At 47.7% G+C, this 23,687-nt stretch overlaps 1 protein-coding gene across 3 annotated transcripts; it reads right to left on the minus strand.

The window, feature by feature from the left end:
- Positions 1-584: 584 nt before the first annotated feature.
- On the minus strand, positions 585-23,308 carry SMUG1 (single-strand-selective monofunctional uracil-DNA glycosylase 1). 3 transcript variants are annotated; one of them, XM_083428016.1, is made up of 4 exons: positions 23,216-23,308; positions 11,461-11,569; positions 9,442-9,704; positions 585-2,927 (listed from the first exon to the last, which is right to left on the minus strand). In XM_083428016.1, exons 3-4 carry the CDS (start codon positions 9,691-9,693, stop codon positions 2,400-2,402), a joined length of 780 nt encoding a protein of 259 aa, XP_083284142.1. In that variant the 5' UTR covers positions 9,694-9,704; positions 11,461-11,569; positions 23,216-23,308; the 3' UTR covers positions 585-2,399. The 3 variants fall into 3 exon arrangements, with proteins under 3 accessions (XP_083284142.1, XP_083284141.1, XP_083284143.1); XM_083428015.1 differs by having other exon boundaries at positions 23,212-23,240; XM_083428017.1 differs by lacking the exon at positions 11,461-11,569 and having other exon boundaries at positions 23,216-23,251.
- Positions 23,309-23,687: the final 379 nt, after the last annotated feature.

Raw genomic sequence — 23,687 nt, forward strand, 5'->3', positions numbered from 1 at the left:
TAGTTCAAAATATCTGCTAGCATTGGATATAAACAGGAAGCAAAAGTTCCCAATTTTGTTTTTTTTTTATCATGATATTTTATTTTTCACAATCAATAAACAAAAAATACAAACAAATACAAGACAAAAAACAAAAGGAAAAGGAAAAAAACAATACATACAAAAAACCGGTAAAGAAAATAAAATAAAAAAGTTAAAAACAATTATTGTGTCTTTATATTTTCCAGCATTAACTTGTGTCTGCGACTTCCCCATACCTTCCCACTCTGTATTCTAGATCTTATATTCTGACAGTAAATTCTTTCCCTCTGGCGTATCTTTGGTTCAACTTAATCTTACTATCTTAACATAATTACATTTCCAAATGACTTCAAAATTATTCTTTCTTTATCAATAAATTTTTATACTAACATTCCTTTAAATTCAATCTGATGTCCTTAAACATTCATCACAAAAGTTCCCAATTTTGTGTTTGGTTATGGAAACCTAACAGAGGTGGGAGGGAACCAAAAGGAATAAGCTGAAATTAATGCCAATTTTTAAAATAAAAAAAAAAAAAAATGCCAATTTTTAATGCCAAATTTTAAAATTAAAAAAAACCTGATTAAATCAGCTGGACCAGAAATGACTTATGAGCATATGAAGCTGCTTTGTACAGACCTAGTTCTCATTTAAGACTAAAAAGGAAGAGGCCCCATGGGCCACACCCATCCTAGGGGCCAGTCGCTTCTTACCCGGGTGTGAATTCATGGCAAAGATTTTGGCTAACATGCACATATACAAAACATGCTGTACAGGTCCAGGGCTGCAGTGTGGGGAGGGCTGCATGTGCTGTGCCCCCGAGCGCATTTTCTGGAGGGGGAGTGACTAGGCACCCCCACAAGAGGCTCCCATCTTCCCCGTGCCCAACTGCAGGACGTGGGAGTGGAGCATCTGCCGCCCTTCTTCTCAGCTATGCCACGTGCAGCTCTGCCACAGTGGAGTGCGGCTGCCAGCCATGCCCCTCCATCCCTGAGCCACCCTCTCCGGCCCAGCAGCTCTGGCAGAGAGAGGAGAGTGTGCGGTGTTTCCATACGCTCTGCCCATGAGCAGGCCCCGTGACTTCTTTTGGGGGTGCACACCCCAGTTGAAGCTGCCCGGGAAGCAGCTATGGGGAGGCAACATTGCAGAAGTGCCTAGACCACTTTGATTGCCACCTGCTTGATTTACCTGAACTCTGAGGGCTGTAGCTCAGTGACACGGCACGTCCGCCATACGGAAGATTTTGCATGCAATTCTCCTACATCTCCACTCAGGTGGCAGGTCTTGAACTTAAGAGAGCTACACAGAGTAAGCAAACGGGGGCTTGACCAGTTGCCCACAGCCTTTTCCAGCACGGGACCCACCTTTAACGCAAACATGTGTTTGGGGACCTATTCATTATATACCGTATTTTTTGCTCTATAAGACTCACTTTTTCCCTCCTAAAAAGTAAGGGGAAATGTGTGTGCGTCTTCTGAAGCGAATGCAGGCTGCACAGCTATCCCAGAAGCCAGAACAGCAAGAGGGATCGCTGCTTTCGCTGTGTAGTGATCCCTCTTGCTGTTCTGGCTTCTGAGATTCAGAATATTTTTTTTTCTTGTTTTCCTCTTCCACAAACTAGGTGCGTTTTATGGTCTGGTGCGTCTTATAGAGCGAAAATTATGGTACATATTTTTATAATGTGTGTATGGTGGTAGTGCTGGTGTTGAGACCCACCTTAGATCAGGTTTTGACCAATGGGCTAGATCAGGAGTAGCCAACGTAGTACCCTGTAAGGTGTTGTTGGAGTCTGATTCCCATCAGTCGCATTCAAAATGGCCAATGGTCAGGGATGCTGGGAATTGTAGTCCAAAGCATGTGGAGGGCATCACGGTGGCTAGTTAAGCCAATGGCTATTAAGACACCTTAATATGTTAACATGCCTCCCCCACAAAGAACAGAGGTTTGGCAAAAAGCCAGACTGAACACCATGGGCCAAAACTCCCCACTTCAATGTCTAACATGAGTTTGATCATGGAGAAGCCAGCAGGAGCCAAAAGCATCTAGCAGAGTGGCAGCTGCTGCTACAAGATCTGCCAGATATCACCCCAGATGAAGTTTAGCACCAATACATGGAGATGAAATGGAAACCCAAATTCCAGGAAAGACTCAACAGGGGGCTCCAGAAAAACCTGAAGAAGTGAATTATGAGTATATCTCAGGAGCACAAGAAAGAGTAGTGTTAAAAAATGGTAGTGTCAACCCAATGATAGAACAGTAGCTTTCGTAGCCCAAGCCTGGGCTGGTCTATGAAAAATGAGTCCAGAGTCATTGGCACATCCAATGTGATTGGCATGCGAGGCCAAGACACCCAAGGGCAACTGAGGTTCCGCAAGCAATCATTCCACAAGGAGAGCCAGCACACCGAGTTCCTCCAGTTTTGCTCGGATGATGGCATCCCAGCCCTTGTTGGCCTGGGGGTTGCGAGGTGATGGGTGCATCACCCCCTCGACTCGCACTGGGATCCCAGCAGCCGACAGGGCCTTGCGGGCGCGCTGCTCAGCAAAGCGCCCCACGCCAATCACCATGTTGACTCCCAAGAGCTTGACGGCTTCGCACAGAGCGTCGTCACAGACCTGCAGGAGCTGTTCACGCTTGGCGGCCGGCAGGTCGGCCGGAGTCAAGTTGCGTCCGCTGTGACTAAGAAAGAGAAGCGGGCAGTGGTTGTGAACAAAACAGTGGCGGAAGAACACCTCGGGCCTGGCGCACAAGGAGCGGAAGAAGCCCCAGAAGCGGGCGCCGCTCACCTCCGTCTGGGGGCATTCCAGGCCCCGGATAGGTCTCTTGGGGTGCTCCTTTGGTGGCTTGGACACCTGCCCACGGACCTGGAGCCAGTTTCGGACCAGATGCACCTCTCCAAAGGGCACCTGCAAGGGAGCAAGAACCATCACATGGAAATCAGGATCTGATGGGAAAGAGTCTGACTCCATAGGATTTGACAGATCCGCATTTGCTTTGGGATTTCTGTGGGACTCCCAATTTGTCAGAAAAGGCGCCCCAAATTAATCTATTTCAGAGAGGAGGGAAGTAAACAAGTTAAAATACAACGTCCTTAGCAAGTAGCCCCAAGACTAGGCTGATGTCAGGCTTCAGGTAATCTTACCAGTTAGAAACTTTAATAATCACAGCAAGAGAACAAAGAACACATTTCCTAGAAATGGCGGTGCTCCCAATTAAGGATTCCACTCCCTTCTATCCCTATTAATCTACGTCACGCCTACGTTTTGTAATCTGAGTTTGTATCCTCTGTGCTTTCTGTTCTGACCCTTTCTGAGCTCTTCTTGACCTTGGGCTGAGTGGAGGAATGTTGTCCAGAGACTGTGAATCTGTTAACCCTCTCTCTCCCAGTGTTTCTTCTCCTAGCTGTTCCCCATCCAATATTTCCCAGCTTCTGCCTTCTGAACTATGTCCCTCTGCAAACCACTGTTCGAAATCTATATTGTCCTCTTGCTCCTGGGAAGATTTAGGAGCAGGAGCAGGGGGAAGGGGAGGCTCCCACCATTCCTCCTCAGTGACAAAGAAGAAGACAGCTTCATGGTGAAACCTCTACTAGGGATCTTCACCACAGAGAGAATCCAGATTACTCCATGGGGGTACCACAATTATTTCCTTGCATAGCTGCTCAAGATCACCTAAGAAGAGGTCTAGGTCTAATTAGTACCTGTGAAGACTACATATGCCAGAGGCAGTAAGCTTCTGAATAACAGCTGCTGGAAATCACAATTGGGAAAGCTGTTGCGTTCAGGTCCTGCTAGCAAGATTCCCATAGGCATCAGATTGGATGCTGTGAGAAGATGCTGGACTAAATAGGCCTCTGGCCTCCTCTGGCAGGACTCTTTTATGTTCTTGTGCCACTGTAAGATTCATTTTGGAAGAAAAGCCATATACAGTGGTACCTCGGTTTACAAACTTAATCTGTTCTGAAAGTCCGTTCTTAAACCGAGGCGCGCTTTCCCTAACGAGGCCTCCTGCCGCCAGCGCCCTTCCACCGTTCAGCTTCCGTTCTTAGACCGAGGTAAAGTTTGCAAACCAGGACACTACTTCCAGCTTTGCGGAATTCATAAACCAAATAGTTCGTAAGCAGGGCTGTTCTTAAACTGAGGTACCACTGTATAAATCAGGCACAGGCAAACTCGGCCCTCCAGATGTTTTAGGACTATAATTCCCATCATCCCTGACAACTGGTCCTATTAGCTAGGGATGATGGGAGTTGTAGTCCCAAAACATCTGGAGGGCCGAGTGTGCCTATGCCTTGTATAAATAATAAGAAGTAGGAAAGTCAAGGGTAGATGAATAAAAATGGATGTTTCATGGGGTTTTGGGAATCATTATTCATCTAAGCAGTTTTTCCCAACCTTGGGTCTCCAGCTGTTTTGGGACTACAACTCCCATCATCCCTAGCTAGCAAGACCAGTGGGTCAAGGATGATAGGAATTGTAGTCCAAAAACAGCTGGAGACCCAAGGTTGGGAAAAACTGATCTTATACCATGGGTGGTTTTCAGCTCGATTTTGCTCAGAGCAGACACACTGAAATCAATGGACCTAACTTAGTCCTGTTCATTCGTTTCAACAAGACTCCTCTGAGTGAAACTTAATTGACCCCATGAGTCTTACTTCTGTGTAGTAAACATATATAGGGTTGTGAGATGAGCTTACAGAGGACCTGGCTGTGCAGCGAAGTCTTTTGCTTCTCAAGCCTTAATTGTGAACAACAGTTTTGTGGACAACGGAGACAGGGGCTTCTTCTCTGTTAAATTGTTTTTATTAAAGTTTTTCTTGGATGGGAGACAGGAGCTTCCGGTGCAGGCCAGCCAAATACAGACCTCTCCTCCTGTTTTCCAGCTCAGCCCAGCTGCTGCTCTGAAAAGCATCTACTGGTATCTTTTCTTTGGGGAGGGGAGTGGGATAAGCTTTTGTGATGAGAGGCTAATCCATCTATCGTTATCAGACGCTGATCTCCATAAAATTTAAATGCTCACACAGGCCACAAAATGGATTGGGTTTTCAAAAGGCAGGCCAAAGGGAAATAAGGATGAAAGTGTGCGGCGCGGAATGGGGCTTCTAACGCCATGCATGGTCTCTCCACTGGAATGCTAAGACTTTGGGATTGAATTCAGTTTTCAAAGAGCATGCGGAATTTCCCAGCCTCTCTAGGTAGAAGTAGGAAAAACTCCTCTCTGAACATCCTGGAGAGACTCTGCCAGTCAGCGTAGATATTATGTAGATAGATCAGTGATTCCAAAGTGGATGATATTGCCCCCTGGGGGGCGCTGGAATGATCCCGGGGGGAGGTAGTAGCCTTGGGTGCAATTGGGAGGAGTTGATTAAAAATAATGGAGTGGTGGAAGCATAAAGAAAGAAGAAATAAAATGTTGAAAAACCATTTGTACATCTTCACCACCATCATCAATTTAATAATAATAATAATACCCCATCCATCTGGCTGGGTTTCCCCAGCCGCTCTGGGCTCCTCCCAACAGAATAAAAAAGCAATAAAATATCAAACCTTTAAAACTTCCCTAAACAGGGCTGCCTTCAGATGTCTTCTAAAAGTCAGATAGTTGTTTATTTCCTTGACATCTGATGGGAGGGCGCCACCACCAAGAAGGCCCTCTGCCTGGTTCCCTGTAACCTCACTTCTTGCAGTGAGGGAACCGCCAGAAGGCCCTCGGAGCTGAACGATGGGGCTGGAGACGCTCTTTCAGCTATACTGGGCCGAGGCCGTTTAGGGCTTTGAAGATCAGCACCAACACTTTGAATTTTGCTTGGAAACGTACTTGGAGCCAATGTAGGTCTTTCAAGACCGGTTGTTATATGGTCTTGGCGGCCGCTTCCAGTCACCAGTCTAGTTGCCACATTCTGGATTAGTTGTAGTTTCTGGGTCACCTTCAAAGGTTCCCCACATAGAGCGCATTGCAGTAGTCCAAGCGGTAGATAACCAGAGCATGCACCACTCTGGCAAGACAGTCCGCAGGCAGATAGGGTCTCAGCTTGCGTACCAGATGGAGCTGATAAACAGCTGCCCTGGACACAGAATTGACCTGTGACTCCCAGGCTGCGCACCTGGTCCTTCAGGGGCACAGTTACCCCATTCAGGACCAGGCCCACCTCCTGTCCCCCAAAAACAAAAATGCCACAGCTTCCTCAGCACTTGGCAATGTAGCAGTGGTTACTTCCAGCCTGCGGTGATTCAGACTGAGCTGACAGGCTTCACTCTGGCCCGCCTATAGGTTTTCATAGAAATCATAGAATTGTAGAGTTGGAAGGGACCTTAAGGACCATCTAGTCCAACCCGCTGCAAGGCAGGAATATGCTGCTATACCATATGGGGATCAAACCTGCAACCTTGACATTATCAACACCATGCTCTAACCAACTGAGCTATAGATAATTTTATAATTTGAAGCTTCAAGGTGTCTTATTTACAAGAACTATGCTGTAGGACAGGGGTCAGAAAACTTTTTCAGCAGGGGGCCAGTCCACTGTCCCTCAGACCTTGTGGGGAGGCGGACTATATTTTGGGGGGGAAATGAATGAATTCCTATGCCCCACAAATAACCCAGAGGTGCATTTTAAATAAAAGCACACATTCTACTCATGTAAAAACATGCTGATTCCTGGACTGTCTGCGGGCTGGATTTGGAAAGCGAGTGGGCTAGATCCGGCCCTCGGGCCTTAGTTTGCCTACCCATGCTGTAGGATGTAGGTATGTAGAAATACAGATACATAAAAGAACGCAAATTTGTCACTGCACCTTTTTGTTTGTTCACTTAAAGAAGGTAGATTTCCAGGGGGGCACAGAGTGCTTCCCCCCCCCCGAAAAGGGGGCGGTAGGCCAAATAATTTTGGGAACTTCCGAGCTAGATGGAACAATGGTCTGATCTTCAGCACCTTTGTCTCAGGGTGCTGAAGATTTTGCTAGAGCCCCCCCCCCCCCCCCAGTTATAATTCCTAGGATTCCTCAGAAGGAAGAGGAATGACTTATTAAACCAGCTTGTCTGCAGCGTGGGCAGACCCCAGGAAACAGAAGCAGTTGTTTTACTGTGATCTCCAGACTAATTCCTGTGTTATCATAGCTTAAGTTAAAGAAACAACTTTCCCCCCTACACACACAACCCGCTGCCCTTTAGCAAAGTTGTGTCTACATCCACATCATAGAGCTAACTGCTTCTAGCATCACACGCGGGGTGGGGGGGGGGGAGAGAATCAGTCAGTTTACACCTACCCACCTATACATGTTTAAGCTAGGTCTTCGCAATATCACAGCAAGCACTTTGCCACCCTATCAATTTCCCTACTCCTGTCCTTTCCTGGCTCAGCATCAAAGCAGACGCAAAGCTATTTGTCTGGGTGTTGACTCCGCTACGATGGGACAAGTCAGGACACCCCAGTTCCACCCACGAGGCCCAAGCCACGTGCAGGAAACTAGAGAGATAACAAGGAAGAGTTCTTCAGCAGAGAAATATCTCCGCTGGAATCGTGCAGTTCGTTCGCACACAAGAGCTGGCCAGGAAGCCTCGCTCGCACATGGGGTCATTTTATTAACGCCCACCATCATCTAGCCAGCACTGAGTTCCTTTTCACAGACAGGCAACCTGGAGGCCCCACCATCAAAACAAGTTAGAGCCGCTGTGATTTTATGTTATACCTATATCTAGCTGCTGTGGTTTGCAATACAGTGGTGCCCCGCAAGACGAATGCCTCGCAAGACGGTAAACCCGCTAGACGAAAGGGTTTTCCGTTTTGGAGGTGCTTCGCAGGAAGAATTTCTCTATGGGCTTGCTTCGCAAGACGAAAATGTCTTGCGATTCCTGGGGGGGGGGTTCGCTCCCCACCCCCTTTTTCTAAGGCACTAAGCTGCTAATAGCCTTTTAGCAGCTAATCCGCTAATCCCTTAAGCCTTTAATAGCCACTAATACACTAATAGCCGCTAAACCGCTAATAGCGCTAATCTGCTAATGGGCTTGCTTCGCAAGACGAAAAAACCGCTAGACGAAGAGACTCACGGAACGGATTCTTTTCGTCTTGCGAGGCACCACTGTAATAATCTTTAGCACACCAGGTGCTTACACTGCCATTGCTGGACTCGAAGCCATACATTTCCCAAATCTGCAACACGTAAAATGCACTGGGTCTCACTCCAATGCTAGTCCTACTCCGAGTAGACCCATTAAAATTAATGAACCTCAGTTAGTCATGTCTTTTAATTTTAATGGGTCTGGTCTGAGTAGGACTAGCGCTGGATGCAACCTGTGTTTTTTAAAAAATTGGTTTTCTTAAAATATTTTCATAGAAAGCAAGGGTACATACATGTTTTTAATTCATAGAGTCCTTTCTGCAGGTCAGTTACATTCGGCGTGGGGCACTGCTGTCATATACATTAACCTGTTTTTTGTTAAATCTGGAGCCACATTTCATTCTTAAAAACACACACACCCCTTTTAGAATGCTTTCTTTATGGAGCTTCCACAGTGCTGTGATTTTTCCACTTGGGCAGCTGCTATGGGAAGGCACACCAGAAGCAGTAACTCGTCTAAATCTGAAGGGCGTGATCTCAATTAGGGGTGGGTAATTCAGTCTCATGGAATGTGGGTTAAACCACTGAGCCTAGGACTTGCCGATCGGAAGGTCGGCAGTTTGAATCCCCACAACGGGGTGAGCTCCCATTGCTTGGTCCCAGCTCCTGCCAACCTAGCAGTTTGAAAGCATGTCAAAGTGCAAGTAGATAAATAGGTACCACTCCGGCGGGAAGGTAAACAGCCTTTCCGTGCTCTGCTCTGGTTTGGCTAGAAGTGGCTTAGTCATGCCGGCCACATGACCCGGAAAAACTGTCTGCAGACAAACGTCAGCTCCCTCAGCCAATAAAGTGAGATGAGCGCCACAACCCCCAGAGTTGTTAGAAACTGGACTTAACTGTCACGGGTCCTTTAAAGGTAAAGGGACCCTTGACTGTTAGGTCCAGTCGCAGACGACTCATCTTACTTTATTGGCCGAGGGAGCTGGCGTACAGCTTCCGGGTCATGTGGCCAGCAGAAAACTGTACCTCAGAAAACTTAGCTAGTCTCTTAACTTGATGGGGAGCCAAAAACATGGGCCTGAGTTATTTGTTAAAGTTGATCCACATACTAGGCCTTGAAGTCTTATCCGAATATCCTTCCCACTAATCCCTGATGCCCGGAGTCTTGTTGCAGCTGCTCCAAGTAATAAAAACAGCACTCCGAACATGCTCAAAGGCCCTCGCTTCCCTATTATTACAAGTGGCTCAAGGCCGAGCCCCGCAGCCTTAAATAAGAGCTTACGAGGTGAAGCCCTGATGCAGATTAAGTTCAAAATCCTGTCAAGCTCAACTTACTGTCCCCCACCTCGGCTTGCCTTCTTACCCCAGTCTGGGCCATTCCAAAAGGCCCTGGGTTCATACCAAGAAACAGCACCTTCTTGCGGAACTGACAGTATCGACGTACGTAATCTTCGTGGGGCTCCCAGGCGTATTCCAAGGGGTTGTAAACGTACTCAATGGGCTCAAGGAAGCTGAGCTCCTTCAGGCGGAGGACATGCTCTCGCTCTATGCGTAGAAACTGATCGGCCAAACCATCGCCCTCGAAAAAGCTCACTGGAGCCTCTGAGGAGTTCATCGGAGCTCTGCCTGGTAAATGAGAAAAGCAGAGGTTGGATGGCCATCTGCCATGGATGCTTTAGTTGAGACAACAACAACAACAACAATAATAATTATTATTTATACCCCACCCATCTGGCTGAGTTTCCCCAGCCACTCTGGGCGGCTCCCAATCAAATGTTAAAAACAATACAGCATTAAATTTTAAAAACTTCCCTGAACAGGACTGCCTTCAGATGTATTTTAAAGATAGGATAGCTACTTATTTCCTTCACATCTGAAGGGAGGGTGTTCCACAGGGTGGGGGCCACTACCAAGAAGGCCCTCTGTCTGGTTCCCTGTAACCTCACTTCTCTCAATGAGGGAACCGCCAGAAGGCCCTCGGCGCTGGATCTGAGTGTCCGGACTGAACAATGGTGGTGGAGACACTCCTTCCTTTATTGCAGGAGGGTTGGACTAGATGACCCTCAGGGTTTCTTTCAACTCTATAATTCTATGATTCCTGGGCTGGAGAATAGATGGCTGAGTCATGGGATATGGGCTATACAGCTATGATACAGATACCCACATTAGTTTCCACATTCTGCTGGTGGGGATGTGCGTTCTTTGGAGGCAGATCAAGCCAGCCTAATTTCTCACTGGATCACAAGCACATCAGCTTAAAGTTCTTCATAAAGACCTTGGCAGCTTTGACAAGTGAAATGGCAGGCTGTACCCCCCTGAGTGGTAAGGGACGTGGGTGGCGCTGTGGGTTAAACGACAGAGCCTAGGGCTTCCCGATCAGAAGATCGGCGGTTTGAATCCCCGCGACAGTGTGAGCTCTCGCTGCTCGGTCCCTGCTCCTGCCAACCTAGCAGTTTGAAAGCACGTCAAAGTCCAAGTAGCTAAATAGGTACCACTCCGGCAGGAAGGTAAACGGTGTTTCCGTGCGCTGCTCTGGTGCACCAGAAGCGGCTTAGTCATGCTGGCCACATGACCCGGAAGCTGTACGCCGGCTCCCTCGGCCAATAAAGCGAGATGAGCGCCACAACCCCGGAGTCAGCCACGACTGGATCTAATGGTCAGGGGTCCCTTTACCTTTTACCCTAAGTGGTACCTTAACAACTCATGCCTGTGCATTTTTGGCTATGGGCACTAGCCAGTGGATGCATTCATTCCATTGCCCACCCCACTCACATATGAAACTCCTAGAGACCCTGGATAAGAGGTCAGGAATCTGTACACTGAAGAACGACAACACTAGTAACTATAGATTAACAGGGCATTCCTGCACAAGAAAACAAAGCAAGTTTGGGTAGGAATAATAATAATTGTTGTTGTTGCTTATACCCTGCCCATCTGGCTGGGTTTCCCCAGCCACGTTGGGCAGCTCCCAACAGAATATTAAAAACACGATAAAAATCAAAACATTAAAAACTCCCCTAAACAGGTCTGCCTTCAGATATCTTCTAAAAGTCAGATACAGTGGTGCCTCGCAAGACGAAATTAATTCGTTCTGCGAGTTTTTTCGTCTTGTGAATTTTTTGCGAAGCACCACTGTGTATTGACGGTTTCCCATAGGAATGCATTGACGCCTTTAAAAAAAAGGCGCAAGACGTTTTCGTCTTGCAAAGCAAGCCCATAGGGAAATTCGTCTTGCGAAGCAACTCAGAAAAAGAAAAACTCTTTCGTCTTGCGAGTTTTTCGTCTTGCGAGGCATTCGTCTTGCGAGGTACCACTGTATAGGGATGGCTGCAGCATTTGCACACACATGTAATAAAATAAATTCTGTTCTTCCTCCACTCACCTGGCTGAGTCTCTTCTTGAGAAGCCAGGAGACACCCCTAGAAGCACACTTGGCTTCAGCAACGTGGCAACATGTCATGAAACTGTTTCTTATCACCCACTGAAGTGCTCTGTTGAAATCAACAGGGAAACATGATGGTTTGATTTTTCGAAAGCTATTTTGGCTCCAGCATTTTACTTTAACGGGATATTTTTACATTATATTCAATTAGTGCTGGAGCACTTGACTTTTAGTAGTGTTTTAAAATAACGCTTTGAAGGCTTTTCATGTTGTAAGGTGTTAAATTCTATTTTATTATGCCTGGCCTGTGGCTTATAAACAAACCACTTTGGGGAAATGTGCTTTTTTAAAATAAAAAAAGCAGTGCACAAGTTTACTAAACAAAACTATTTCCCAATGTGAAAACACAGAAACTATTAAATATGGTCTTGCCTTGTGACAATGGCTGGTAGTACTTTGTTTCACCTTAAGATAAATCATATCCTTTGTTTCAGAAATTTCGTAACAGCATCTTCACTGAGGTTTTGCTATGATGTGAATGAATTTCAGTTTGTTCATACAGTTGAAAGTGAGAAGGTTTGTCATTTAAACCATCTTACGTAGGTAAAGGTTTGCTAGCTTTTTCTGGAAGAATGGTTTAACATCTGCATACAACAGGGAGAAATGGAACAGATATCACTTTCCCCAATTGTTGCATCTCCATGGTAGGAAATAGTGTCACCAGTTGAATTTCTGCCCACTATACGGGTGTTTAAAGCACTTGGAGGGGGTCATGGAGTAGCAAGCTGAAATTGGTTGACCATCCTATCCAACTACCCCTTGAAGCAGAACTCAGACCGAGCTCCACCTGCTTGCTTTCCCTTGTCTTCTCCAACCACCCAGTCTCTAATAATAATAATAATAATAATAATAATAATAATAATAATAATAATAATAATTTATTTGTACCCCGCCCATCTGGCTGGGTTTCCCCAGCCACTCTGGGCGGCTTCCAACAAAGAAGAAAAATACACTAAAATGTCACATATTAAAAACTTCCCTGAACAGGGCTGCCTTCAGATGTCTTCTGAATGTCAGGTAGTTGTTTATCGCTTTGACATCTGGTGGGAGGGTGTTCCACAGGGCGGGCGCCACTACCGAGAAAGCCCTCTGCCTGGTTCCCTGTAACTTGGCCTCTCGCAGTGAGGGAACCACCAGAAGGCCCTCGGAGCTGGACCTCAGAGTCCGGGCAGAACGATGGAGGTGGAGACGCTCCTTCAGATATACTGGACCAAGGCCGTTTAGGGCTTTAAAGGTCAGCACCAACACTTTGAATTGTGCTCGGAAACGTACTGGGAGCCAATGTAGGTCTTTCAAGACCGGTGTTATATGGTCTCGGCGGCCGCTCCCAGTCACCAGTCACCAGTCTAGCTGCCGCATTCTTGATTAGCTGTAGTTTCTGGGTCACCTTCAAAGGTAGCCCCACGTAGAGCACATTGCAGTAGTCCAAGCGAGAGATAACCAGAGCATGCACCACTCTGGCGAGACAGTCTGCAGGCAGATAGGGTCTCAGCCTACGTACCAGATGGAGCTGGTAAACAGCTGCCCTGTTTACCAGGGCCTGCCTCGTAAATGGTAAAACTCTGTATGTCACGCCTCAATCCATTGCAGCCTATTCCTTAGCAGCCTTATTTCTTACCCCACCGAGTGGATGAGCGATTTCTATCATAGCTCTGCTTACAAGTGAACCAGGCGAGGCCTCCAAATATATTCCTCCATGGGGAATGTTCCTTTTATTGCCTTTTTTATTACCATAATTAGTAAAGCATTCACTCAAGATACAAAACATTACTGTAAATAACCTATAAATGCTCTGTGCTGTGATTAAAGAAAGACAACCACCTCCACACGTGTGCTCACTTGCAATCTTGGAGAGAGAGAGAGAAAATAAAACTCAAGAGCCACAATTCAGCAGAGAGAAAATTAGCTCACAAAGGGCTCGCTGGCAGGTGAATACTAGGAGTCTGAACATTGACTGGGCCATAAGCCACGCTCTTTGCTCCTGCTCTGTGTGCCCCTTTGCCTCCAAAATAATTCCACATTTGCATCCCCCAAACTCAAAGGTATGTAAGCTAATTGACACCAAGAGTTGACAGTTTTATTTTACATAGTGTCGCACTCCGCACCGAATCTAGGATCAGATTTGGAGCTTTTGCAGGATCTAGAACAGGGATGGAGCACCCATGGCCCACCAGATGGACTACAATTCCCATCACCGCTGACCGTTGGCCATGCTGGCTGGAGCTGATAGGAGCTGGAGTTCGACCACATCTGGTGACACACAGCTGCCCCATTCCTAGTCTAGATTGTTTTTAGCAAGGAGTCATACGGCAGCGGTAAAGGACACAGGTGGCACTGTGGGTTAAACCACAGAGCCTAGGACTTGCCAATCAGAAGGTCGGCGGTTTGAATCCCCGCGACGGGGTGAGCTCCCGTTGCTCGGTCCCTGCTCCTGCCAACCTAGCAGTTCGAAAGCACGTCAAAGTGCAAGTAGATAAATAGGTACCGCTCCGGCGGGAAGGTAAACGGCATTTCCGTGCGCTGCTCTGGTTCGCCAGAAGTTGCTTAGTCATTCTGGCCACATGACCCGGAAGCTGTACGCCGGCTCCCTCGGCCAATAAGGTGAGATGAGCGCCGCTACCCCAGAGTCGGTCACGACTGGACCTAATGGTCAGGGGTCCCTTTACCTTTACCATACGGCAGCGGTAGGGTAGCACTGACCAATCAAACAGTCCAAGCACTCAGTTGGGGCAGCACATATTTGGGGAAGTTTATTTGTGAGGCAACAAAAGGAAATGATCTGAGAGACACTAAGGGGTGTACTCTGTAGGGGCCTCTCTCTGCAATATTTGAACCTTCCTCCCCAAGTTTTTAGTTTCCCAATTAAAAGAAAACATTATCTAGCCTCTTTATTTAGTAAATATACAGGGGCAAACAAGTTGACGGCACACTGCTCAGGTCCTTACTAAGAAATCTGCCTAATGCCCTTCTGCTGTTGTTGGCACGGCTTTTCCCATCATCTCCGGGGCCTAATTCACTTTTGAATGTACTCACAATACACACTTCCCTGCCACTCTTACTCATGCCTCTTCATGGTTTTCCCCAAAGAATTCTAGGATCTGTAGTTAGTTTAGGATGCCTTCCAAGAGATACAATTCCCAGAGTTCTTCTGGGAGCAGAATAGGGTCCTCCAACAAATCTCAGCACCCTTAACAAACCACAACTCACACAATAGCCTGGGGGAAGCCATGGTTGTTTAATGTGGCCTTACAGCTCTTTAGATGTATGGCATGAATGTGACCTTAGAATTCAGCAGGGAAGAGAATGAGGAAATACTAGGGTTGGTTGACTCTGCCTATTGTTGGCTGTGGTTACCGTATTTTTCGCACCATAGGACGCAGTTTTTCCGTCTTAAAAACTAAAGGGAAAAGTCTGTGCGTCCTATGGAGCGAATGCAGGGGGGGAGGCAGGCAGAAAAAGCCCCCAAGAGCCACACACAAGCTTCGTGTGGCTCTTGCGGGCTTTTCCCCAGGAGGGAGAAGGGACTGACATGGCCAGTCCGTCCCTTCTCCCTCCTCTAGAAAAGCCTTGCGCAATCTGTCCAGCCGCGGGGAAGCTGCGCAAAGCTAAAGAGGAAGCCCGGGCAGCGAGCGCAATCCATCCCCTCACTGTGCGGGCTTCCTCCTTAGCCTTGCACGCCTCTCCAGCCATGGGAGGCTGAGCAAGGCTAAAGAGGAAGCCCGGGCAGCGAGCGCAATCCATCCCCTCGCTGTGCGCGCTTCCTCCTTAGCCTTGCACGCCTCTCCAGCCATGGGAGGCTGAGCAAGGCTAAAGAGGAAGCCCGGGCAGCGAGCGCGATCCATCCCCTCGCTGCGCGCGCTTCCTCCTTAGCCTTACGTGCCTCTCCACTCGTGGGAGGCTGAGCAAGGCTAAAGAGGAAGCCCGGGCAGCGAGCGCGATCCATCCCCTCGCTGCACGCGCTTCCTCCTTAGCCTTACGTGCCTCTCCACTCGTGGGAGGCTGAGCAAGGCTAAAGAGGAAGCCCGGGCAGCGAGCGCGATCCATCCCCTCACTGCGCGCGCTTCCTCCTTAGCCTTGCGCACCTCTCCAGCCACGGGAGGCTGAGCAAGGCTAAAGAAGCCAACTTTTAAAAAATCTTTCTATCTTTCTCCTTTCTCCACCCCCTTCTTTTCCTCTGGATCAGTGTTTTTATCTAGATTAACGTTTTAGTTTGGAGGGGGGGAATATTATAAAAAAGGAACCTTTGCAGCTTTTATTTTAGTATACAATAAAAACAGATTACGGTAAACAAAACAGAAGAGAAGGAACTAGCATAGAAGAAGAAGAGAAAAGGGAAAGAGGGAGGATACAAAGCCATTTACCAGAGGTAGATCTTAACCCTTGCCTCACCTGGGAGCTTCTCTGGGCAGGAATTCCCTCAGCTTAAGTGGGGTGAGGGAAGAGTGGCAGGTAGGGGGGTACCTACCTAGACAGTGAAGCCACATGTCTCTCCATTGAAAATTGGGAGTGGGCATTGTGTGAAGTGGCTGTGGATCTCCAGCCGCAGAAGTGTAGGACTGTATAGAGTTGGGAGGGCCACCCAAGGGTCATCTAGCCCAGCCCCCTCACAATGTAGGAATCACAGCTAAGGAACGCCAGGCAGATGGTCCCCCAACCGCTGCTTAAAAGCCTCCAGTGGTGGAGACCCCGAACAACATCCGAGGTCACAGAATTGCAGAGTTGGAAGGGAACCCCAGGAGTCATCTAGTCCAGCCCCGGTGGACAGCGTGCACGATCCATCCCGTTGCGCAAGGCTAAAGATGCTGCTTAAGGCTAAAGAGGAAGCCAAGGCAGTGAGCGGGATGGATCGCGCTCGCTGCCTTGTCTTCTTCTTTAGCTGCGCTGGAAAGGTTTAGCTCCTGGCTGGAGAGGTTGAGCGGCTATGGATCCCGCTCGCTGTCTTGGCGTCCTTGCTCTTTGGGGCTGGGGGGGGGAACCCAGGCTTCCCCCGCAGCCCCGAGAAGCTCTGGGAGAAGCAGACAGGCTGCACGCAGCCTGTCCCTTGGTCTTTGGGGCTGGGGGGGGCAATAATATTTTTTCCCTTGATTTTCCCCTCTAAAAACTAGGTGCGTCCTGTGGTCCGGTGCGTCCAATAGAGCGAAAAATACGGTACATCTGCCATTGGTTCTGGCTCCACCTCTTGTTCGTCTCCCCGACTTCTGCTCTGCCACTCTCAATGGGCACCACCCACCACTGGTAATAGGGCTTTTGCCAATGAGAGTTGCAAAACGGCACCCACCTTTGCTTGTTTCACATCACCACCTGCAGGCAGGAACATCCACCCCCCTGTCTGAAGAACACTGGCCAAGAAGAGATATTATTATTATTATTATTATTATTATTATTATTATTATTATTATTACCCTGTCCATGGATCAACCATACCAGATGCTCCAAGTGTCCATATTTTCCAGGGAAAGTCCCAGATTTACAGAAGCTACCCCGGTTTCTGACTTGATCCCAGAATGTCTCCACTTTTCCTTAAAGGTAAAGGGACCCCTGACCATTAGGTCCAGTCATGGCCGACTCTGGGGTTGCGGCGCTCATCTCGCTTTATTGGCTGAGGGAGCCGGCGTACAGCTTCCGGGTCATGTGGCCAACATGACTAAGCCAGCATGGCGAACCAGAGCAGCGCACAGAAACGCCGTTTACCTTCCCGCCGGAGCAGTACCTATTTATCTGCTTGCACTTTGATGTGCTTTCAAACTGCTAGGTTGGCAGGAGCAGGGACCAAGCAACAGGAGCTCACCCTGTCACGGGGATTCGAACCGCCGACCTTCTGATCGGCAAGTCCTAGACTCTGTGGTTTAACCCACACCGCCACCCACATCCCTTCACTTTTCATTAGGATGTCCCTATTTTCATTGGAGGGTATGTAGTTATGCAACCCCTGAGCAAAGGAGATAAGTAACTATACAACCTTTAGAAGTCATCTGAAGGAGATAGATGATAGATAGATAGATAGATAGATAGATAGATAGATAGATGATAGCTAGATAGATGATAGCTAGATAGATGATAGATAGATAGATAGATAGATAGATAGATGATAGACATATAAGATGGAAGCTGCCCAGAGTGGCTGGGGAAACCCACTCAGATGGGTGGGGTAATAATAATAATAATAATAATAATAATAATAATAATAATAATAATAAATGGAATAGGGTGTCCCAATTTTCATTGGGGAAATGTTGGAGGGTAAGGTATACAGTGCTGAGACTGAGGCTTGATCGATCTATTGGGACCACAGCAAGGCACTGCAGTGATGAATGGCACCCCTAACCCCCGCCCCGCCCTGCTCATGGGCAAGATGCTTTTTGCACTGTCAGCTATCCATGATTTGCCTAGGCAGCCCTGCACTAATGAAACCTTCTGCCATGCTGCTACAAATACCCACACTCCCATCATGCCTATCTGCCACGCAGGTCGGAATACATGTACATTTCTGGTCATGCAGGCACAACTCCTGTCTGCATAGACATTGTTTTCCAAAGCAACCCTGAGCACCGGGCGCTTGGTCTTTCAATAAACTGAACATTCAAGAGTCTCACAGTACTCTCCTAAAGAGTCCATGCTTCCCCCTTGATCACAGTCAGCTACGTTTTGGGTGGGGGGAAATGCTGCAAAGGAGAAAGGAGTAAATCCAAAAATTATCTGTCGACAGAACTGGGAGGCAAGGGGGTCCACCTGCCCCATCCTTTCCTCGGAGGGGCAGTGTGTGAAAATGGGGCCCTCCCTCTCCTTAGCCTTATTTCAAATCCTCAGAAGGAACGTCATCTCATAAAAGCCGTGGCTGCTGAGAGATTTAATTGCCTTGCCAACTGCACGGGGTGTAAATCTACGAAGCTCCGGATGTTAACAGCCTGAGAACTCCGTGCTCCCAGAGCACAAATTAACAGCATCCCATTCGCAGGCAGTGGCGTCCCAGCATGCCTGAGCATTTAAGAAGGGGCTCGGGAGCAGGGGGTGGTGAGCAGGAGGGCATCTCCCCTACAAAGGGTCATTCGAGGGGTTGCATTTCCTCAGCAGGTGAATAGGATTGTCCTGGTCTCAAGTTTCTACAGTAAAACTCCCCAGCAATCCTTCTATACCCACCACAGAAGCACGTTCACATTCTCAGTGTTCCAGATGAGAAGGGAAGTACCGTATTTTTCGCTCTATAAGACGCACCAGACCATAAGACACACCTAGTTTTTGGAGGAGGAAAACAAGAAAAAAATATTCTGAATCTCAGAAGCCAGAACAACAAGAGGGATTGCTGCGCAGTGAAAGCACCAATCCCTCTTGCTGTTCTGGCTTCTGTGATAGCTGCGCAGCCTGCACTCGCTTCATAAGACGCACACACATTTCCCCTTACTTTTTAGGAGGGAAAAAGTGAGTCTTATAGAGCAAAAAATACTGTACCTCTTAAAACTGTAGAAGTGGAGAGAAAGAACACTTTGGTCATCTTTTTATGATGAGCGTTGAAGTCATCATCATCCACAACATGCCCTCCTAGTGCTAATGGGTTCGTTTGTTCATTCCATTTGTATCCCACCTGTCCTCACAACCACCCTGTGAGGTAGGTTCAGCTGACTAACCGACGGGCACAAGGTTACCCTGTGAGTTTTACAGCTGAGCAGGGATTTGAACCCTGGTCTCCATGGTTTGGGACGCGGGTGGCGCTGTGGGTTAAACCACAGAGCCTAGGACTTGCCGATCAGAAGGTCGGCAGTTCGAATCCCCGCGACAGGGTGAGTTCCCGTTGCTCTGTCCCAGCTCCTGCCAACCTAGCAGTTCGAAAGCACATCAAAGTGCAAGTAGATAAATAGGTACCGCTCCAGCGGGAAGGTAAACAGCGTTTCCGTGCGCTGATCTGGTTCGCCAGAAGCGGCTTAGTCCTGCTGGCCACATGACCCGGAAGCTGTAACCCGGCTCCCTTGGCCAATAAAGCGAGATGAGCGCCGCAACCCCAGAATCAGTCACGACTGGACCTAATGGTCAGGGGTCCCTTTACCTTTACCTCCCAGGTCTTATCCTAGCCCTCTGGCCACTAACCCACAACAGACATGGCAACTAACCTAGCATGGCATTGAATCTACAGTTGCCACTCTTTTTATGGATAGAGGCAGGTGAAGCTTTACCTGTTGGATTTGTGCCAGCTGTGTTGCTCTTAAAAGCACAGGGCCTCTGTCCAATAATAAAAAAAAGTGGCAGTTGTTGTGCACCTAGCACCAGAGCTGTATTTGTTCAATGTAGCTGAAGGAACACCAAGGCTGTACAGTACTTAAGGAGAAAGAGCTCACAAGATCCACTGAGATTTTCCATTCATTGGTTAAGTTTTTAAAACTGAAAAGGATAGCAGCAGGGACTTAATATTTGTATACTATAATAAAAAATGTATAGATTTGCGATATCCATGACCAATTTCACACATGCCACAAAGCACAATCGACACCCCCAGCCCCCTGTTGGAATGCATGTGTGCGTGTGCTTGTAATCAGATTTTTAAAGCTGATTGATGGACATGAAGGAATGTGGATTTTAGATGGTATTTCAACCATCCAGTCCCCCAGTCTGGTCTCTGGTGAAACTGATAACTTTGGGGGAAATCTTTTGACAATTTCACTGGTGGGGTTGTTGTTTTCTCTGCTCCACCCCCACCCTTAAACACACACACACACACACACACACACACAAAGCCATCTCTGGTGCATAAGACGCTATTTAAAGTTTTTAAAAGACGGTGCATCACCACTGACATTTATAAGTCACTAACCTCCCTGCTGCAGTTCTGCCAGAAGTAAGGAAAAGGAAACTTGAAAGAAATCAGTATTGGGTGAAATTGACAAGCTTTCTCCAACCTTGTCTGTTTTCACCAGAGAGGGGTATATAGAGCATTTTCAGGCATTTACTTTTTTTATCAGAACTCTCAGGTTGAACTGCTACTGTCAGTAAGAAAAGACCAAAAACAATATTGAGCACAGCACTCTGCTCCATGAGAATATAATTCTTTATCTTCTTCTTTTTTAATGCTTCTAGCTCTCATGGATATATATGGCCAATATCCGATCGAATCAACCTTCATTTTTTAAAAGGCATGTTTCTAGCACTCATGGTTCAACGTGCATTGCAAGGGGTTAGACTAGTTGACCCTTGGGGTCCCTTCCAACCCTACGATTCTGGGATTCTATGAACATTTGGTAAAAAAAATCTCAAAAGCCAGAGGAGCTGCTGATCAAGATTTGCAGAAGGGAACATGCAGAAATTCAATGCCCCTCCCCATGAAAACTGCAACTGCAAAATTAACTGCAATGTTAATTATGCAGAACATTATGCTTTTTCAAATAAAACAAAAACCTGAAAATTAGTTGACAACACGTAGCTTCTCCCCTTGCAGGGTTTGGTTAGCCTGACAAAGAATTTTGATTTTTAAGCTCAAAGTTCTCATTTTCCTACTTAGAAATTGGCCAACATGAACCTGAAAGGGTCAGCCGACTTTAGGATGAACAGGTCAGAGTACAGTTAACATGACAAGTTAATGAAAGGCCACAGATATACAGTGGTACCCCTGGATGAGAACGGGATCCGTTCCGGAGCCCCATTCGCATCCTGAAGCGAATGCAACCTGCGTCCACGGGTCGCAATTCGCCGCTTCCGCGCATGCGCGTGACGTCATTTTGAGCGTCTGCGCATGTGCAAGTGGCTAAACCTGGAAGTAACGCGCTCTGTTATTTTCGGGTCGCCGTGGAGTGCAACCCGAAGATACTTCAACCCGATGTATGACTGTATGGAGCAAGCAGGTCCTTCACATTTGAAGCCCTTCACGGTTTGTGCCTGCCAGGACAGAAAGGAATGCATTCCCATCCCCTAATTTTCACCATGCCAGCTTCAGGAGATCCATGGGACTTGGGACCAAAGCCTGCCACCACTCCATCCCGACAATGCTTCGGGGCTTTACACTGCTGGTAGTTACTGACCACTTGGGTAGAGTAAGACTTGCTGGTACAGCAGGCAGACACACACACACACACACACAATCCAACAGTGGTCCTCTCTGCCAACTGGAGAGGCAAACCACCCAACCCCATCAGCCATCAACATGGAGGGGTAGAATTGCATTTTTTATTCCTGCTGAAGATTGCACCTTAAAGATACAGAAGTGCCACTGATCGACCAAGGCTACTTTCAAATTCATAACATCTGGGTCAAGGCTATGCAAGCCCCTCCAGTAGCCCTGGCTTGTACTTGCTCTTTGCTTCCCATTCCTTAGCCTTGAACTGATGCCATTCTAAAAAAAAGTCAGCATGGTGTAACTGTTAGACCTCGGACAACAGAATTCGAATCCCAAGCCAACCAGGAAGCTTCGGCCCATCACTGCCTCGCAGCCTAACCTACCTCAAAGGTTTAGATACAGGTAGGTAGTCGTGTTGGTCTGCCATAGTCGGGAAAAAAAATAATAATAATCCTTCCAGTAGCGCCTTAGAGACCAACTAGTGTGCATGCACACGATAGCTCATACCAATAACAAACTTAAAGTAAAGGTAAGGGGACCCCTGACCATTAGGTCCAGTCATGGCCGACTCTGGGGTTGCGGTGCTCATCTCGCTTTATTGGCCGAGGGAGCCGGCATACAGCTTCCGGGTCGTGGCCAGCATGACTAAGCCGCTTCTGGCGAACCAGAGCAGCGCACGGAAACGCTGTTTACCTTCCCGCCAGAGCGGTACCTATTTATCTACTTGCACTTTGACGTGCTTTCGAACTGCTAGGTTGGCAGGAGCAGGGACCGAGCAACGGGAGCTCACCCCGTTGCAGGGATTCGAACCGCCGACCTTCTGATTGGCAAGTCCTAGGCTCTGTGGTTTAACCCACAGCGCCACCCATGTCCCTTATAACAAACTTAGTTGGCCTCTAAGGTGCTACTGGAAGGAATGTTGTTGTTGTTGTTATTTATTATTATTATTATTTTGTTTCGACTACCTCGAATGGTTGTTGTGAGGATACAGTGGAGAGGGGGAAGAACCATGGGTGTTCCCTGGAGGAAAGCCGGGGTATAAATCCAACAATAAATAAAACAAAAGCCACAATGGCAACAGATAAAAGGGAAAGACAAAAGGAAATAGTTGGCAGCAGCCAACCCTCCAAGACTCAGGCAAGATACTGCAGGGTGATTTGAGGGCACAGTGGCCAAAAATAAAGAGACACCAGAGGATACAGCAGTTTGGGGCTATAAGGCTGTACTACTAACAAAGGAACCTCCATGTTCAAAGGAAGTATACCTGAGATTAGCAGACCCTGGAGACAAAGAACAGGGGAGGCAGCTGCCTAAATCATGCCTTGCTTGTGAACGTCCCGAGGACAACGGACTGGCTGCCGCTGGGTCGCATAGATGCCGGATTAGATTATCATGGATGTTTGGTGTGATTTACCCATTGCTTTCTCGTTATCCGCAGGGCGCTTTGCACCCCGAAAGGTGGGAAAGTAGCTTTGCAAGCCAAAAATGTTTTAATTTAAACAGTTAAGAAAACAAAAGAGGACGAATGTCGTATTTTTCTCACCCCATCTGCACCACCTCCATGACTATACTTCATTGTCTAAATTATGCCAATGAAAGCTGAATGAATGAACCCCCCCTTCCCACCCCCTCCGCAGACTCCCGGTCTACTTTACCTACAATGCTCGGTTCGGGCCACGCGCCTCTCCCATTTCCTGTGCGGTGGCTGCTGGGAGCTGTAGTCTTTCCCCTCTCGCAATACCCCGAGCAGTTAGGAGAGGCAATCCTCCTCGACACTGCAACTCCCAGCATCCTCCTGAAGAAAACAGGAGCTTGCGAGATCTCCGGGGAAATGTAACGCCTACGGAAGCGAAAGGCAGGAGGGGGGTTGGAATGAATGGAGGTGAGGGTGGCATGAATGGAGCTAGGAACGAGCCCGGAATTTGCAAACGGCAGGGGTGCATCTGAGCACGTGCAGAGAGCTAGTTCACTGCTTTGTTGATCAGCTAGCACAATAAATGTATGAGCGCTGTTTAGGCTAGACTGGAGGCCGTGACTTCCATCCACGTAGCCTTCAGTCCTTGGTTCCAACAGTATAAATACAGTCGAGATATAGATGATAAATAGATAGATAGATAGATAGATAGATATA

Source organism: Podarcis tiliguerta, assembly GCF_965153285.1.
Source record: "Podarcis tiliguerta genome assembly, chromosome: 2".
Taxonomy (NCBI): domain Eukaryota; kingdom Metazoa; phylum Chordata; class Lepidosauria; order Squamata; family Lacertidae; genus Podarcis; species Podarcis tiliguerta.